Source organism: Nomascus leucogenys, chromosome 1a, assembly GCF_006542625.1.
Source record: "Nomascus leucogenys isolate Asia chromosome 1a, Asia_NLE_v1, whole genome shotgun sequence".
Lineage (NCBI taxonomy): Eukaryota > Metazoa > Chordata > Mammalia > Primates > Hylobatidae > Nomascus > Nomascus leucogenys.
Genome location: NC_044381.1, coordinates 15,593,760 through 15,613,180, shown reverse-complemented (window position 1 = coordinate 15,613,180; position 19,421 = coordinate 15,593,760). Strand labels below are relative to the sequence as shown.

At 40.0% G+C, this 19,421-nt stretch overlaps 1 protein-coding gene across 1 annotated transcript in view; it reads left to right on the top strand.

Moving 5' to 3' along the window:
- FREM1 (FRAS1 related extracellular matrix 1) overlaps nt 1-19,421 on the top strand; it is a 173,986-nt gene that overhangs the window by 29,433 nt on the left and 125,132 nt on the right. Inside the window, exons 2-3 of the mRNA XM_004086992.3 lie at nt 11,616-12,116; nt 16,974-17,068. Coding sequence (XP_004087040.2) covers nt 11,883-12,116; nt 16,974-17,068 — 329 coding nt within the window. The 5' untranslated portion in view covers nt 11,616-11,882. The remainder of the gene's footprint in view (nt 1-11,615; nt 12,117-16,973; nt 17,069-19,421) is intronic.

Genomic DNA, 19,421 nt, shown 5'->3' with positions numbered 1-19,421 from the left:
TGAAGACTTTCCATCTTTGTAGGGCAATTGAACAATTAAAGCTCGATAAGAGGTTATGGGCTTCTTGAAAGAGAAGAATCTGATTTATAGTTGTGTCTTCCCAGTGCTGCTTTGTAGTATGGGTCCACCAAGGAAATGGCATGAGATTGTCAGCATACAGGAGAAAGGATACTTGGCCAGGATGCCCGAGGCTTGTTTCTCCCACAGCTCTGCTGTCCTGCTGGGACCGCAGGCAAGTCGCTTCGAATGTTTACTTTTTATTGCCTATATAACCTCAGGGAGTTGGAAGGTCAGTGGGTGCCATGGCTCTGAAGTCTTGGTAAAGACTAAGTCTTGATTTCCTCAATTAAAACACAAAGAAGAGAACCACTTTCTCTAAGTTTAGACAGCTGGTTGTTCCCTGAGGACACAGTTCTCCTGATTTCCAGTTTGTTGCCCCTTGATGAATCAGTTTATGGCACATGTGATTTGGATGCAATTCAGTTGTTCTGTGGATAATTATATTCAGCTACAAGTTTATGCTTAAAACTTTAAATTTGATTTATATGAATAACTTTGGAAATTCATTTGTATGAAAATTTTGATGATTTAAAAATACATCATAAAAATTCAATTGATAGCTTCTTCTTCCTTTTTTTTTTTTTTTGAAACAGGGTCTCACTGTCTCACTTCACTTTGTCACCCAGGCTGCAGTGTCACTCTGCAACCTCAATCTCCAGGCTGAGGTGATCCTCCCACCTCAGTCTCCCCAGTAGCTGGGACCACAGGCATGTGCCAGCACACCAACCTAATTTAAATTTTTTTTTTTTGTAGAAAGGGGGTTTCACCATATTGCCCAAGCTGGTCTTGACCTCATGGGTTCAAGTCATCCACCTTCCTTTGCCTCCCAAAATGTTGAGATTAAAGGAGTGAGCCACTGCACCTGTACCTTCCACTGATAACTTCTAAGTTTAGCTTCTGACTAGCATTTTAAAAATTTTAATGTGAGTAGAAGTCAGAAAATCTTCATTGGCTTTCTTCGCCATTTTGTTGAGGATTTCAAAAATCTCTTCTGTTTGGGTGGGTTGATCCTGAGTTGACTATTTTCACTTAAAATGCCATTTCTCTATTAGTTTATTTTCTTTCTTTCTTTCTTTCTTTTCTTTTTTTGATGGTGTCTCACTCTGTCACCAGGCTGGAGTGCAGTGGCACGATCTCGGCTCACTGCAACCTCCACCTCCCAGGTTCAAGCGATTCTCCTGCCTCAGCCTCCCGAGTAGCTGGGATTACAGGCATTGTGCCATCACGCCCAATTAATTTTTGTATTTTTAGTAGAGATGGCATTTCACCATGTTGGCCAGGATGGTCTCAATCCCTTGACTTCGTGATCCGCCCACCTTGGCCTCCCAAAGTGCTGGGATTACAGGCATTAGCCACCATGCCTGGCAGTTTATTTTATTTCTTAAATGACTTAAGGGCACTTGTAAGACCTAAACTTGTGAAAAAGTTGTTCTCATAGAAGTAGAGAGTAGAAGGTGGTTACCAGGGGCTGGGGAGGAGGGAGGACTGGGGAGGTGCTGATCAAAGGATACAAAATTTCAGTTAGTCCAAAGGAAGGAGATGTATTGTACAACATGACTACTATAGTTAACAGCATTGTATTGTATAGTTGAAAATTGCTAAGAGAGTAGATTTTAAATGTTCTCCTCATAAAAAGAAGATATGTAAGGTAATAGATACGTTAGTTATTTGATTTAGCTATTTCACATTGTATATGTATATCAAAACATCATGACACAACAGTGTATGTATATATTGCAAAACAGCTAAATTAAGTCATTAACCTGGTGGCTCACACCTATAATCCCAGCACTTTGGAAGGCTGAGATGGAAGAACAGCTTGAGACCAGGAGTTTGAGACCATCCTGGGCAACATTGTGAGACTCCCATCCCTACAAAAATTAAAAAACAATTAGCCAGATGTGGTGGTGCACGCCTGTAGTCCCAGGTACTTGGGAGGCTGGGGCTGAGGCTTGCTTGAGCCCAGGAATTGGAGACTGCAGTAAGCTATCATTGCACCACTGCATGCTAGCCTGGGCGACAGAGTGAAACCCCTGTCTTTAAAACAAACAAACAAACAAACAAAAATCATGTTGTACATCATAAATATATACAATTTTATTTTTCAATTAAAAATAAGTAAAAATTAAAAATAAATAATTGTGTGAGTCAAGGGGTAACAACTGCAAGCCCGGGGAAGACAAAAAGATTCCATTGCTTATGTCATCTTTAGTCAAATAGTGATAACTACCTAGATCACTGATGAGAAGAGTTTTGGGCCACATATGAATTCTGCAAAAAGCAAAGCAAATAAAAAGCTATGAGGAATTATTGATATCTTGATAACTATGCTGGGCATAGGAGGGGAAGGCCCTTGCCTTGTGTTGGGTAGCCACCACTGCAAAATTCCAGAGAGGAAGAATAGTAAATACTATTTTCATCAAGGCACATCATTACCATTGACCATTAAGAATTTCCATTGCATTGAGAGCTGTACAGCTGAGATCCATTTTTTTTTCTTGTTGTGCACAGATTATCTCAAATTAGTGACAGGAGTATCATGTTTATATCAACATGAAGAATACAGGCTCATATAGTTAAACTGAATGTGTAATTATGAAATAAATACTAGCTCACATTTCCCCTCCAACCAATTATGTTACTAAATTATTTTCTTCTGTTCAAGAAATTTCCCAAGAAAGTTTGGTTGAAGAAATCCTTATGAATTTTCATAAGGAAGAATTCAAAACAGGGTGTTTTTTCACATTTCAGAAAGAATTTTCACACAGTTTTATTGGCATTTATTGGCTTATACAGATATACTGTACTTAGAATACATGATTACCATGTAAAGAAAAAAGGCAATGGTGGGAAAATGGTCAGGGAGAGCAGAACTGATTTGCAGTCATGTCAGAAGAATTTGGAAATGCTGAGAAACAGCTGAGCCACACAAGCAAGCCAAGACAAGATTTGTTCCTTGTTTTTTTTTTGTTTTTTTTTTTTCTTTCTTTTTTTCCTTTTTGAGATGGAGTCTCGCTCTGTCACCCAGGCTGGAGTGCAGTGGTGCGATCTTGGCTCACTGCAACCTCTGCCTCCCAGGTTCAAGAGATTCTCCTGCCTCAGCCTCCCAAGTAGCTGGGATTATGGGCACCCACCACCACGCCCGGCTGATTTTTGTATTTTTAGTAGAGACAGGGTTTCGCCCTGTTAGTCAGGGTGGGCTCAAACTCCTGACCTCAGGTGATCCGCCTGCCTGGGCCTCCCAAAGCACCAGGATTTGTTTCAAGGATTTGAATCAAGTCCGAGGTGGCTTAAAGTCAGTTTACAAGCTCCCTTGTGGAATATGGCCAGGTGCCCTTTCTACTTCCACTTCTAGCTGCCCCCAATAATTCCGCTGACCCTGAGGGTGCCCATACTAGCAATCAGAGCAAGCTGTGGACAGATGGATTCTGAGGCTCTGACTTAGCCCTATGCTGGGACCAAGAAAATAAAATTCTCAAGATGTGCTAGGCTTCCTATTAGAGTGTTGTTTTTCATGTAGGAGTTGGCTGTCACTGGACATAGTAATTTTGTGTCAGAGACAAGACAGTTATTACCATTTCATTTTGAGGTGTTAAAAGATCCATCATCACTGCGAAATCTTGTTTGCTTCAGAATTTTGCTTTGCTTTGCTGTTGTTCTGTTTTTCTTCTGGCCCTTTCTCAGTCTGCTCATCTGAATTCTTCTCTGTTTCCCCTCCCATGCCACCTTCTTGAAGCCAAAAATCAGAGCAGTATTTTCCATGGAATGTCCACATACTTGGTGTTTCCCAAAACCAAGAGAAAAATACAAGAGCAAAATTAGAATGCAAATAAAACCAAACAAAGCATACCCTTTTTGATTTTTATTGCTTCTAATTCTGCAGCCTTCAGTCTAGTCTCAGTTGATTGAAGGATGAGTTTTGTTTGATTTTGAATTTGGAAATTGTTACTCTTGCACTTTTTCCCCCCTCCTAATTGTGTTGCTTCAGGTTGTTTTTGAAATATCAAAATTTAGTTTTTTAATATGTATTCTGTCTTAGGACTATGAGAAAGAGAAAATTAGAATGTAAATAAAACACACTCTGTTTGACATTTATTGAACCTAATTTTGCCACCTTGCCCCCTTCATTCAGGCCCAATTCCTTCTACTCTGTTTTTCCTGAGAAAGCTTTACTTTCTTGTCTCTTTGATATATTTTGTAATAATAATGTTACATTTGTATGGGGGTTCATAATTAAGAAAATATTTCCACATAGATTATTGGTCTGACAGGGGAACTTTGGAGGAGGCAGGATGGGTGATTCCTTTTTTTTTTGAGATGGAGTCTCACTCTGCTGCCCTGGCTGGAGTGCAGTGGCATGATCTCAGCTCATTGCAACCTCTGCCTCCCAGGTTCAAGCGATTCTTCTGCCTCAGCCTCCCATTTTTGAAAGAGAAAAGTGATGTTCATAAAAATCAGGATTAGAATCCATGGCTGGGCACAGTGGTTCACACCTGTAATCCCACTTTGGGAGCTGAGGCGGGCGGATCACTTGAGGTCAGGAGTTTGAGACCAGCCTGGCTAACATAGTGAAACCCCATCTCTACTAAAAATAATACAAAAATTAGCCAGGTGTAGTGGCGGGCACCTGTAATCCCAGCTACTAGGGAGGCTGAGGCAGGAGAATTGCTTGAACCCAGGAGGCGGAGGTTGCAGTATGCCAAGGCTGTGCTACTGCACTCCAGCCTGGGTGACAGAATGAGACTCCATCTCAAAAAAAAAAAGATAACAAGAAAATTAAAAAAAAACAAAAAACAGGGTTAGAATCCAGATCTTCAAAATTCAAGTTATTCTTTCGACAGCATTGTGGTGCAGGGCGCCATAAGAATAGATATCTCCTCTCTCTCTTGTCTCTTCCTGGCAGATAAACATTAGGATCTTGGACTTTGACCTTGTCTCTCAGTTAAGGGTTTACCATGATATAATTAGAGAATGAGCTATTGTCCCATGTGCTGTTAGGTAGGAAGTTAAATCTTTAGCTGATTAGTGACTAAACAAAATTGATACAAAAACTTGAGGAAGAAGTGATTATTAAAGGTATAGTTAAGCAGTCGTGAGTCACACACACACACAAAATAACAGTGAGTTAAACAGGAAAGAAGTTTACATTCTCTGCTGTGTAAAATTCCGGGTGAATGGACTGGTATGATGGTTCTGCTTTACAAATGGCCCAGAGACCCAGGGTCTTTCTAGCTCACAGCTGCACCAGCCTATGCCATAGCTTAATTTTTTCATGTGCAAGGCAGCACCTTCCCTCTTGGCAACAAGATGGAGGGAGGCATAAAGAAAAAGGGAGAAGAGGCACACCATAACTACCTCTTAAAGGAGGTTTCTCAGAGCCACCATGTGACTACTCTTCTTCAATTCCTTTGGCCAGAATCTGATCACATAGCTGCAGATAGCTGTAAGAGAGGCTGTGAAATATACTCTTTGTTCTGGGTGACTATATACCTAGTTAAAATTTTTATTTCTATGGAGGAAGGTGAGGTTGGATGTTGTGGGACAAGTAGACATTCCTGTCAGAGATAGATTTTGGAAGAGAGTTACTAAGTTATCATAAGTGAAAGGAAGGAAACATTTGCTATATTATTTTAACAATCTATCTGAGAGAAGCTTATTTGGCATTCTAAATTGTTTACATGAAATAGAAGATTTTGATCAAGTTGTTCCATTTTGGTCCACATTGCCTTTCTTATTAAGTCAGTGCTAAACCAAAACATATTTGAATTCATTAAACACAAATTTGTAAAATATGGCAAAGCCTCCAAGATAGCTTTTTTTTCCTGTTGAGATTGACTAATTCCTATTTATACCCAGATTGGCTGTTAAAATGTGGGATAGTAACTGAGCTATGATCAATTATAAAAGGTAAGGGGTGTGGCTGGTCTAGAGACAGGCTGACCAATGATACACAACATGTACAAAGACCAGGAAATTGACTCGGAATCAAAGTCTTCGTTTTACGTGCCTTTGCATAATACAAGATATCCGTGGGGTTTCAAAGGAGATTCGTTTCAGCTGTTGGCTGAGTGGGTGGCAGGAGAAGAGAATTCCAGGACAACATACATATGCCTGCCTCTGCCAAAGACTGTTCTTGCAGAGCCTGAAACACACTGCTGACCAACCATTTGGAGATAACTGTTGGGTGAAATCCCACCAGTGCCTTTCTGTTTTGCTGCGTTCTTCAGTTTCATTTGGAATGCCGCACCTGAGAAGAAAGATATACCTGCCCTTTGTATACCTTGATGGGCTGGTACCAGGGAACTAATTATATTGGTGATTTTCTTCAATTTATTTTCGGTTAAGCAACACAATGACATGATGACATATTTACCTCTGAGATAGCATTACTTTCCACTGGCTGTCAGAAGATGCATCTTTAATGAGTTAGTATATTGTGTCCATAAAAATTTGTTCATAAAAATGTTTATTTTCAAGTTATCTACATATATTTAAAAAGCCTTTAAACACAATAAAATTTGTTTTGAAGTTTCTCTTTATATCAACACACATGCAATTTTACATGAATCTCATATGTAATTTTTGTACTTTTTTTTTTTTTGAGATAGTCTTGCTCTGTTACCCAGGCTGGAGTGCAGTGGCACAATCTCGGCTCACTGCACCCTCTGCCTCCCAGGTTCAAGTGATTCTCCTGCCTCAGTCTCCTGAGTAGCTGGGATTACAGATGCATGCCACCAGGCCCTGCTAACTTTTGTATTTTTTGTAGAGACAGGGTTTTGACATGTTGGCCAGGCTGGTCTCGAACTCCTGACTTCAGGTGATCCACCCGCCTTGGCCTCCCAAAGTGCTGGGATTACAGGCATGAGCCACTGCACCTGACCTGTTGTTGCATTTTTTAATTGCATGCTCTTCTTTTCCTTTTTTTTTTTTTTTTAAAAAAAAACTATTGCTGTTTGAGTCTGCTCAGGCTGCTGTAACAGAAATACCATAGACAGGGTGGCTTAAAGAATAGAACTTTATTCCTCACAGTTCTGAAGGTTGGGAAGTCTAAGATCACCTCTTCCTGGTTTGCAGAGGGAAATCCTCTTGTTGTAAGCCTCACATGGCCAGAGAGAGAGTGCTCTAATCTTTTCATCCTCTTGTAAGAATCCCATCATGAGGACTCTACCCTCATGACCTTATGTAAACCTAACACCTCCACAAGGCCCCACCTCCTAATCCCATCACATTGGAAATTAGGGCTTCAACATATAACTTTGGTGAGGGGACACAAACATCTAGACATAGCACCCCCCTCATCTTTCTTCAGTCTATCTATACTATATTGCCCCTATCATATTGTCCCTACGAACAACCTAATGCTTGTCTGTCCATATTTTTCTCCATGCCCATTTAATTATATGTTAATATGACATATGTCTCTATCTACATATATGCCTATACATAGATGCAGCCTTTAGAGTTGCTTTATCAAATGGAAGCATACTTTTCTCCATTTTATTTTTTCTGACTCCACAATACATCGTAGAAATCCCTTCACATTGAATGATTTATCTCTAATTCAAATTCTAAAAGTTACATTCCATTCCATGGTATAAATATACCTACGCTATTTAACCATCCCCTTCTTGACATTTACTTTGCTTGCAGTTTCCACTATGGACACTGCTGCAATCAACATTCTTGTTCATGTATTCTTGTAGAGGTTGCTTTTATCTCTTTTGGATAGATTCTCAGTGTTGTGTGGCAATAATGAAACGAACAGTGATGGATTTTGATTTTTACTTCACTTCTTCTTTTGGTGTTTGACTGGAGGTGCTGCCTGGGAAAGACTAGTTGGCCAATCATCAGGAAGTTTCATGGTGTGGCATTTTCCAGAGTCAAGAATCTCAACCTCAGTGTTATGGGCACAGAAAACGGACTTTTTCCATATATCCCAGGATGATCTGCTTTTTTGTGACAGATTCTCAGTAACAGAATTCACATGGCATCTTGATCCATGGCTAATGGTGCCCACTTATGATGCCAGTTCTTTTTTTTTTTTTGAGACGGAATCTTGCCCTCGTTGCCCAGGCTGGAGTACAGTGGTGCAGTCTTGGCTCACTGCAACCTCCGCCTCCTGGGTTCAAGTGGTTCTCCTGCCTCAGCCTCCCAAGTAGCTCAGATTACAGGCGCCTGCCACCATGCCTGGCTAATTTTCATATTTTTAGTAGAGACGGGTTTCACCATGTTGGCCAGGCTCTTCTTGAACTCCTGACCTCAGGTAATCTGCCTGCCTCGGCCTCCCAAAGCACTGGAATTGCAGGTATGAGCCACCGTGCTTGGCCTTTTTGATTTTGTTTTTGTTTTTTCTTTTTAGATATAATAATATTCCTGGGTTAAACTATAATCAGTATAAGGGAATTTAAGGCATTGTTTTCTCCAATTTATTCACTTAGTTAACAAATATTTATTGATATATCAGGCATTGTTCTAGACACTAGGGTTAAATCCATGAGTAAAAAATATAGAAATTCACATCTTTGTGAGGGACATGGCAGTGACTAATATTAGGCTGGTACAAAAGTAATTGTGGTTTTTGCCATTGAAAGTAATGGTGAAAACCACAATTACTGTTGCAACAACCTAATATAAAGGATCAAATATTAGGTGGTTAGAAAGCACTAAGGTTAAAAACAAAGCAGGAAAGTGGTAAAGAATGCTAGGAGATGAGACTGACATAATCCTAATGGGGTTGTTAGGTGTGACCACACTGCAAGTGTGACATTTGATGGGAACTTGAGAGTAGAGAGGTGGAAGGAGGGATATCTGGGGGAAGAATGTTCAAGTCAGAGACAACAGAAGTGAGAGTCTGTAGTGGGGGAGAGAGAAGGGAGGAATGGATCTTGATTTGTCTGAGGAAAAGCAAAGATGTTAGTGTGGCTGGAACAGGGTCAGCAAAAGGAAGACAAACAGGAGATGAGCTGAGAGAGATAAGAGTGAAACAGATCACATAGTGTCTTCTGGGTCATCACCAGGGCTTCAGCTTTACTCTCAGATGGGACACCACTGGAAGTTTTGAGCAGAGCAGTGACGTGATATAAGTAACATTTAATCAAAATATTGGCTGTGATGCTGAGAAATGCCTAGAGGTAAGGCAGGAGTAGAAGTAGGGACATCAAATAGGATGCTATTGCAATCATCCAACAGAGACTTGGTGGTGGCTTGGACCAGGGGGATCACAATGGAGGTAGTAAGAAGTAGCTGGATTCTGGATATGTTTTGAAGGAAGAGTATATTAACTTTTTATTTTTGTGTAACAAATCACTATAAACTTTGTGGCTTAAAACAATACAAATTTATCTCAAATTTCCCTTGGTCTGGGGTCAGATTATGGCTTAGCTGAGTTCTCTGCTTTAGGTTGCCACCAGGCTGCAGTCAAGATGTTGACAGCCTTCATTCTTATCCGGGGCTTGACTTAGGAAGAAGCCACTTCCAAGCTCATTCAGGGTGTTGGCAGGATTCATTTCCTTGTGGCAGTAGAACCCGTGGAGGCTTGCTTCTTCATGTTCAGCAGGAGAGCCCCTGGTTCCAGTCTGCCAAGAGAGAGTCTCCTGTATAACAAAATATAATCATAGGAGTGACACCCATCACCTTTGTTGAATTCTGTTGGTTGGAAGTGTTACAGATTCTGCTGGCACTCAAGGGGAAGGAATTTTGGATACTAGGAGGCTGGAATTATTTGGGGGGTCACCTAAGATCTGTCTACCATAAAGAAACAACAAGATTTTTTGTCTAGATGTAGAATGTGTGATGAAGAAAGGAACAACTGCAAAGTTGAAGTTGCTATTAATTAAGGTAAGGAAGACTGAGGGAGGGAAGATTGAGAGCTCAATTTTGGCTTCATAAAGTGTGAGATGTCTTTTATACACCACCCAGAGATGACAAGCAGACAGTTGCATATGCAAATCTAGAGTTAAGCAAGAGGGTCCAGGCTAGAGGTGTAAGTTTGAGGTCCATTAGCACATAGGTGGTATTTAAGGCCAAGGAATGAGATCACTAAGGAATGAGTGTAGATACAAAACAGGTCCTACAACTGGACTCTAGGGTCCCAGCATTAAAGAGTCAGGGAGTCTAGAAAGAACCAGGTAAGGAGACAAAGTGAGATAGAGGGAGATAAGAGGACTGCAGGAGTGTGGAGTCCTTGCAGCCTCCATGTGTTAATTAGTTTAAATCTCAGAAAGCAAAGTTTCCCCCTTACCTCCCAGTTTTGGGAGACACCTACCTATCTTGTTGCCTCTCCTCTCCCTGAATGTGCTGTTGTCTTAGATGCCAAATGTGAATGGAAAAAATATTGTATCTTGTCAAAGTTCAACAACCAGGTGTGCATTCTTGCCCAAATAAGCCAAGCTAAATCAGCTTGATTGTGGGCAATAGAGTCAGTTGGAGTGTGTGAACAGTTTTACTCTGGGACTGATACCATAAGAAACAGGCTGCTCTGTAAAGTATACACCCCCGTCAGTTATCAGGTGACACAAGTCAGGCACTGCCTCAAAAGTAAAAGGTTGCAAACAGTGACAAGGGAATGGAAATAGATCAGATGTGGATAATGGAGGCATTTGTTCTTCTACAACCTTCTGACAAACATTCATTTTGGTATCTACTGGTTATGCACAGAAATTTATCGAACTTATTAACATGGAAGGCCTTTCTTTGGGCATAACAAACCACTATTTGTTCACCTAATTATACTCTGAATTTAAGGATATATTTCAGTGCATTTTACTTTAGATAAAATCTTTTCATTTCTCATGGAACACAGAGAAATCATCATGAAATTCTAAGTGGATAAAGTGAAAACAAAGACTCTATTTGTGCAAGTTGAGTACATGGGAATGTAATTAGCATTGTAGATAGTATAAATACGCATGTCCATATGCCATGTCATTAGCTGTGTGTGCTGAAGCTATGTCACCCCATTCATAGTCCCTTTCACACATAAACAAAAACTTGAATGTTCACTTAGAAAAAAGTATATTTTCTGTAATTTCCACTCAAATGTTTCTTAGGTGTCTTCACTGCCCAGCAAAGTCAGAAGTGTGCCCAGTGTGACAAATCATTAAACTTCTTTCTTATCCGGGTAGCACTGATTTAGAATTAATCATGTTTTCAAACAATGTGTTAATAATGCTATCAGCTCTCTGAAAAAAATTAGATTATAATCCTCATTTAACAAATGAAGAAAGAGAAGCAAAGAGTTTGACAGCTGTCTATGAACTCAGGGAACCAAAAGCCACACTTGTTGGCAGTGAGGCTGGCTGTTTCCTCCTGGACCACACAATTGACATCCCGGTTGGGGTATGTCAAGTCCGGAAGCAGGAGCTATAAGCAGGGTAATGAAATGGCTGCTTTGCCTTTCAGATAGGTCTAGAGGTCAAGTTAGTTTATTTGTTTTTAATTTAGCTGAACTCATAGGCTGGTTGAAAGATCCCTTTGTTGGTAGCGATCTTTTGAATAGCCGCATAAACCTTTTGGTCTCTCTCTCGCTTTACTCCAACCCCTTCTCCCATTTGCAGGATTAGAAAAGCACTTGGGAGGCCCATTAATCTTGCCGGCGTTGTCAGGAGTGATCAGCGAGTTTTATTAAAAGCTCCGGGATTGCCTGAAAGGCCTCCTTGTCTGACTTTGAAATGAAAGGGGCATGCTAAGATCTCGGGGCACATTGTCAGGACCCCTCGCCCTGCCCTTTGGACTATGAGCTGACCCTCCAGGAGGAAGCACAGAAGCCCTCCTTTGTTAAAGGGATTTCGCCGGTGGACAGAAAGGAGTTGGGCCCTGTCAGCATGAACTCTCTGAGTTGGGGGGCTGCGAATGCCCTGCTGCTGGTGCTCCTCCTGGCTTGGGCCAGCTCCACCTTCATCAGCATCAATCGTGGGGTGAGGGTGATGAAGGGCCACTCCGCCTTCCTGTCAGGAGATGACCTGAAGTTTGCCATCCCTAAAGAGAAAGATGCCTGCAAAGTGGAAGTTGTGATGAATGAGCCAATAACCCAGAGAGTTGGGAAACTCACTCCACAGGTAGGTCCTATCTGCGATTTTCTGTTCAGTTGTGTATATGAATGCAAGTGTATGAAAGTGTGTGGGGGGACAAAGACAGAACAGAGATGTAAAAGGTCTCCCCTCAAGCCATCAAAGACGAGTATTAGAAGATGTTCACATTTGAAGTGGTAGAGTTGTAATTAGCAGACATAGTATTGCGCTGCTTTTCTATGTGAGGTGAAACCTATTTTTAAACATTCTTGGCTGACTTCAGATTACAAGCCTGAAACCAGCAGGATTTAATCCTGGTTATAATAACACTGATGGAGGAAATCAGGTTCAAACTAATATGGATGCATGTATATATATATATTTTTAATAATGCACTATTTCAGTAAGTCTTTCCAATTTCTCCTCTTTTCTTGAAGATAACTGGTATATCTTACCAGCTGCTTGACCTTATAGAGTAGCTAATTATACAGGAAAAAGCACAAAGCATAATGTAAGAGAATTACGTTTGAGTTATTCCTGCCCCCAATTATCACATCCATTGCCAGTCAGAGTGCTTTGGATAAGAGATCAAGATTTCAAGACATTTTTAGGACATACCTGTGACCTTAGCATAGCAAAGGTAAAACTTGAAGATGTTTCATCTATTAACATCACTTAAACATTTTTTCTGAGTAAGGGAAAAGAAGTAGAAAAGAGACGTGAAGATACTTCACTTTAAATATTCACTGTTCTTTGAAAATATCTGCTTAATTTTTTTCCTTTTAATCAAAATCTTAGAGACCTTTATATTTAAGGGTATTCTATTATCAATCCTTTTGTAGAGTGAAGAGTTACCTCCTAATTCATCGGGTTTAAAAGTCTATATTCTCTTACACTGTTTTTGCTTAAAGTAGGAGTTACCACTATATATGATTTTAAAAATTGCTTCTGATTTTATTACTTGTTCCTACTGTCCTGTAACTTTGCTCCCAGTGCAAACAATCTTGAGAATATTCAACACTAGATGCTGCTGCTGCTTCTGGAAAAATGGACCATTCTCTTTTGCTGAACTATGAACATTATTTCCTTTTCATTTGGCTAAAGAAACATAATTCATGAGGTTATTGAAAAGTGGTACTAGGTATTGCAGAGAGAGAAGAAAAGACTTAGATGGATACTAGCTCAATTGGTATCTCTAGACATTCCATTTACCACACTTCAAGTTATAGCCCCATTCTGAAACACATCAGAATTCTTTGGAAGAGGGTCTCACACTGCAGATATTTCTGATGTGGTAGCAACCAAATGTCTCTGCCTAGTTGCTTGTAAGATTTTTATTGTCAGTCAAAGAGCTTTAGATGGGTATCGAAAACATGTTAGAATGCAACAATGGCTCCATGTATTAGCCATTGTATTCCCAAGTGTTTGGTAGTTGCAATGTCTCCTCAGTTACTCCCAATTATACTTGCATTCTGAATGCGTTTTGGTTGGCACTTATGAGTCAGGGAAAAAGAAGATACCTGGGATTGCTCATACTGGAACCCCAATGTGCTAAATAGGGTGAGGAAGCAATACAAATAAGCTCAGGAGTGGGTGATAGAGACCCAACTACAGGGACCGGGGTGGAAAGGAAAATGCAGGCTAGTTGCAGTAGCTCATGCCTGTAATTCCAGTACTGAGGAGGGCTGATCACTTGAGACCAGGAGTTAGAGACCAGCCTGGTCAGCATGGTGAAACTCTGTCTCTACTAAAAATACAAAAGTTAGCCAGGTGTAATGGCACGTATCTGTAAGCCTAGCTACTTGGGAGGCTGAGGCACAAGAATCGCTTGAACCCGGGAGGTGAAAGTTGCAATGAGCCAAGATAATGCCACTACACTCCAGCCTGGGTGACAGTGTGAGACTCTGTCTTAAAAAAAAAAAAAGGGAAAATGCAGCCCTTAGAGTTTTGAGAGAGGGTAAAATAGGACCCCTGATCCTAGAGGACTGGGGTCTTTGATAGAGCAGGAACCCAGGGCTATACTGGCACATATGGGTGTCTTATAAAGACTGATGATTGATAATATGGTACCTCTTCCAATCAATGTATTTTTAAAAATCATTCAACATTTATTTAGAAGTGGGACTGAGTATTTTGTGAAAAAGAGAAGAAGCAAAATTCCCACTGGTAGCTCACAGGAGCAAGCTGTCTAAGCTGTCTTCCAGTTTGGACCTCAAGCATGCATGCCCAACTGAGCAAAACAAAAGCCCTACAGACGACCAGATTCTCCTTAGTAGGCAATTTGGAGATAATCTATTGTTAAGTAAGCCAGCCTCTGAGATCTCTCCTCCTACCCCAAATGGCCTATGACTCCTTACCGTATATGGCACGCTCTCTGAGAGAAATAAAATTGTCTCCATTATATATTTTTAGTGATGTTTTGATGGTCCTGATTGCTTGGCCTGCTCCAAGGCATTGAGGAGCAAAAAGGGATCTAAGTGACTAGAACTAGGTAAAAAGCATTTGTTCACAAGAATTAAGGATTGGAATAGGCCTGCAAGTCATCTCCATCTCACACTCTCTGATTTTAAGGTAAAACTCCAGTTACTAGAAAGATAGTATAGAGAAGAAACTACAAATTGCCTGGCTGATTTAGGAAACTCTTGGTTGCTGAGAAACACCTCTGAATATACTGATTCCCTAGCCTGCTATTGCTCATTAAGAAAAAGTAGAATCAAGTCATGAATACTTAGTGTATGTATTTCCAGAGGCAAATATGATATCTCGAATGGATTTATAGCCTCTAAAGTCGGTATGGGATTTATATCTTCCGATATTTATTCTGTGGTAAAGGAGTTCATTAAAATATGGAGTTTCATCACTTTTTTTGGCCAAATATTAAAACTGTGTGTGAGAGAAATCTGTATCATGGGAAAACTTTGTTTCTCAAACTGCCAGGTGATCGTTCCTATTTGTTATTCTCATAATTTCAACAAAAACAAGATTCCCAAGTAAAGTCTGTTTTGTTTTGTTGAATTTGTGCTTGGTTTTTAACGCAGGCTGGTTCAGTCCTTCCCTAGGGGTTCGTTCCTTATGGAGTTTTAGAAATTAAGCATAGCTAAGTGCACGTGCACACACACACACACACACACACACACACACACACACACACAGCCTAAACATTATTCTTTAATAGAGCTTAGTAATAAGCTGAAAGTCAAGCTTATGTGAATCCATTTCTAGCAAGAAGACTGTATTAACAACACCCTGCTGTGTAATGAACAGTTTCATGTGACTTGCACAAAAAATGTTTTGTTTAACATCTGTTCAATTAGTGTTTTCATTTCATTACTGAAGTTTGTCTTAGGATCAACAGGTTCATTTTCCTATTGAATATTTGGAAAGGGATTTCAGTTGATGCACACCAGTGCCTTCTGTTCAGATAACCCTCTTGATATAGTCAATTAGATGAGGTTGATGGCAATATGTTTTCCTCGTGTTTTAGGACAAGACTCCCTCACACATGGCACTTCTCAGACCTAGCCCAAAGCAAGAAATTTGCTGGGTGGAAAGCACCCCAGGTTAGCGCTGAACTTGCTTTTTTGAATAGGAAATATAGCAGTAAGAAAGTATCTCTAGTTTGAACCATTTTACTGTCATTAAAGTGAGTAATGAACTAGGAATGTGTGACGATTTAATTATAAATTGTAATTGAAAAGCAGTTGAAGTGGAAAAAACAAAGCTAGACAGTAATTAGAAAAGGATTTAGCTCTCCTTTGTTTTAGTTAGTAAATTTATGGACAATTATGGTTGTCGCCTTTTATAAAAGGAAAACATATTATGAAACATAAAACAGATGTTTCTTTTAACAAAGCAGATTGTCTCTTCATTACCATGACTATTTGTCAATGATATGGGGAAGGTCTTTGCTTTATCTCCTTCCTAGTTGTCAGTTAAAAAGAGGAACCAATGATATCTGTGAGAAAATAAAATTATTTGTATTAGTGTTAAAGTCTTCTCTGGGTGAATTATGTTGTCTGAAAATGTTTGAGGTTGTGAAAAGGTACAGACGAAACACCACAAACGCAATGGTGGACATGCATGCATACCTCAAGCGTATTAGAACTCTACCAAAGTCAGATTGGGCAGAATGAAGGGCATGATATGGGTGGGAGAGATGATTCTTCTTCTAAAAATCAGGTTCCCAAAATATAACAGTTAACAATCTCCTAATAATTCTGAGTGAGGTGAGACAGTTCATTATAATTTTATTTGAATAGAAGAAATTGCTTTTAGATTTCTGTTTTTTTCATCTGCCGTTTCTGCTATTGCCTAACTAATGAAAGCAGTTTTTTGCAAGTATGTAAGACACAACTCTGGGTCATGTTAGACTCTGATTAACCACAACAGTGTCCATAGTCAGTGGCGTCGTCTTTGAATATGAGAATACTATTCGGAAAAAAAAGGAAATAAAAGGAGAACACAGATATACAGAAAGAATACAGTGTGTCTGTGGGTGGGTTAAAGCATGCCTTTTCATGCAGACACACAGAAAGAACTCTCTAACTCAATTGCTGTGAACCCCTGAAAGGGGTAAATAAAATTTTGAAAAATGAAACCAGGTTTTAAATGCACTCTAGGTGGTAAAAAGACACTTATTTAGAGAGGTAATCATCCCTTAACTAATTTTCTTGAACTGCTTTGGTTTTCACAATTTAGATATTCTCAAAACAAGAGACAGTTGTATAAGTAGGATGGTAACTGGGTATGGGGGTAGGGTAGAGGTGGTGGTGGTTAAGACACACACACACACATACACACATTACTAACAGACCATATTTTCTCCAGGCAGTACTCTCCTGGCAAAATGTTAAATCTTGTACCAATTTTATCATAGATATTTATCCAATTCTTCATGTGAACTAGGTCTTTGACTGCCATTTCCTTCCCAATGAAGTCAAGTATGTTCACAATGGTTGTCCAATTCTTGATGAAGACACAGTGAAGCTCAGACTTTACAGGTAAGTGGCACAGGAACATCACTCATTTGCTGCCAAGTAACCATTCTGTGTACTTTTGAGGGCTTTTCTTGTGGATATGTATTGTCATGAGGGGAGTCAATAGATTCCAGACAAGAAAGTAATCAACAGAAACTGGAGGCCTGAGTGGATAAGGCAAGATTTGTGGCCAACTTTCACTTATTTCCACTTGTGTCGTCTTCCCTAGGATTCTTCTGTGTCAAATTTTTAGCCGTATCCTGTTTCCCTCTAGTGTCCTTATATAGGTATCTCTGGTGTTCCAACCCACCACTTGTGGTGGAAAATGGAAATTATAAACTACAAATTCTTAATGAAAATCAGGGGGAAAATATATTCCAAAAATGAATGAAATTCTTCTTTTTTGTTACCAGCTGCTTAGTTACAGAAAGTGCAATATCTTCCATTTTTAAACATATTAAATATTTAAAATTCCTTTTCTTTTTTTGAGATGGAGTCTTGCTCTGTTGCCCAGGCTGGAGTGCAGTGGTGCAATCTCGGCTCACTGCAGCCTCTGCCTCCCAGGTTCAAGCTATTCTCCTGCCTCAGCCTCCTGAGTAGCTGGGACTACAGGCGCCCACCACCACGCCCGGCGAATGTGTTGTATTTTTAGTAGAGGTGGGGTTTCACCGTGTTAGCCAGGATGGTCTTGATCTCCTGACCTCATGATCTGCCTGTCTCCGCCTCCCAAAGTGCTGGGATTACAGGGATGTGCCACCACGCCCAGCCTAAAATTCTTTAAAAATCAACTATGGAGTTAAACATGGAATGACTGTAGGAGACAGCAGTTCTTCTCCTATGCATATATACAAGAAAAATAAAAACCTTTGTTTTACATAAGAACTTGCACATGAAGTTCACTGCAACATTATTCATAACAGCCAAAAAATGGAATAAATCCAACTGATGAATGGATAAACAAAATGTGGTATATTCATGGAATGGAATATCATTCAGCCATAAAAAAAGAACGAAGCACTGATAAAGGCTACAGCATGAATGAACCTTGAAAGCATTATGCCAAGTGAAAGAAGCCAGGCACAAAAGGTCACATACTGTTTTGTTCCATTTATATGAAATGTCTAGAACTGGGGAATTCACAGAGACGGAAAGTAGGTTAGTGGTTGCCAGAGGCTGGGGAAGGGAAATGCGTCTCTTTTGGGGGTGATGAAAGTCTTCTGGAATTAGGTAGTCATGATGGTTGAACAACCTTGGGACTACACTAAAAAACTCTGAGTTGTATATTTTTAAAAGATGAACTTTGTGGTATATGAATTATATCCCAATGAAAATTAATTTTAAACTTAAGCTCATGATTATGGTATATCTGACTTCATAAAAGTAACTGAGAACTGATGTATGTGGAGTAGGCCTTTATAGGGTTTTTTATTTGTTTTTTATTGCTGTTAAGAATATGTGGTTAAATATGTTGGTGTGAATTTCCTTTAAGCACTAGACTAATGTAAAAGACTTTTGTACAAGACATTGGAACAGTGAACCATTCTACAAACATTTATGACCACCTATTACAGGCCAGGCTGTACGCTGAGCATAATAAACAAAAGGATGAGAATACACAGATTATTTTGGTGCTTGTAGTCTAAGGCAAAAGATGAGCAGGTAATTATGATGCAGAACAAGTGCCAAAAGAGAGACACAAACAAAATGCCGTGTTCAGAAAATGAAGCGACACCCAAGGATTCCTTAGGAAGATACGAAATCAGCATACAGGGCCATTTGATCTTTCTAAGACTTTAGAGTTAAAAAACAAATAACTTCAAAGAGCTTGCTCAGAGCGGGTGGGAAGGGTAGTGCGGAGTTGCGGGGAACATGGGGATGGTTAATGAGTACAAACAGTGGTTAGAATGGGTAAGACCTAGTATTTGATAGCACAACAGGGTGACTACAGTCAGTAACAATTCAATGGCACATTTTAAAATAACTATAAGAGTATAATTGGATTGTTTGTAACAGAAAGGTTAAGTGGGCCAGGCACAGTGGCTCATGCCTGTAATCCCAGCACTTTGGGAGGCTAAGGCGGGCAGATCACCTGAGGTCAGGAGTTTGAGACCAGCTTGGTCAACATGGCAAAACCCTGTCTCTACTAAAAATACAAAAATTAGCTGGGAGTGGTGGCAGGCACCTATAGTCCCAGCTATTCGGGAAGCTAAGGCAGGAGAATCTCTTGAACCTGGGAGGCGGAGGTTGCAGTGAGCTGAGATTACACCACTACACTCCAGCCTGGGCAACAGAGTGAGACTCTGTCTCAAAAAAAAAAAAAAAAAAAAAAAAAAAAGGATAAATGCTTAGGGAATGCTTAATAAATGGATACCCCATT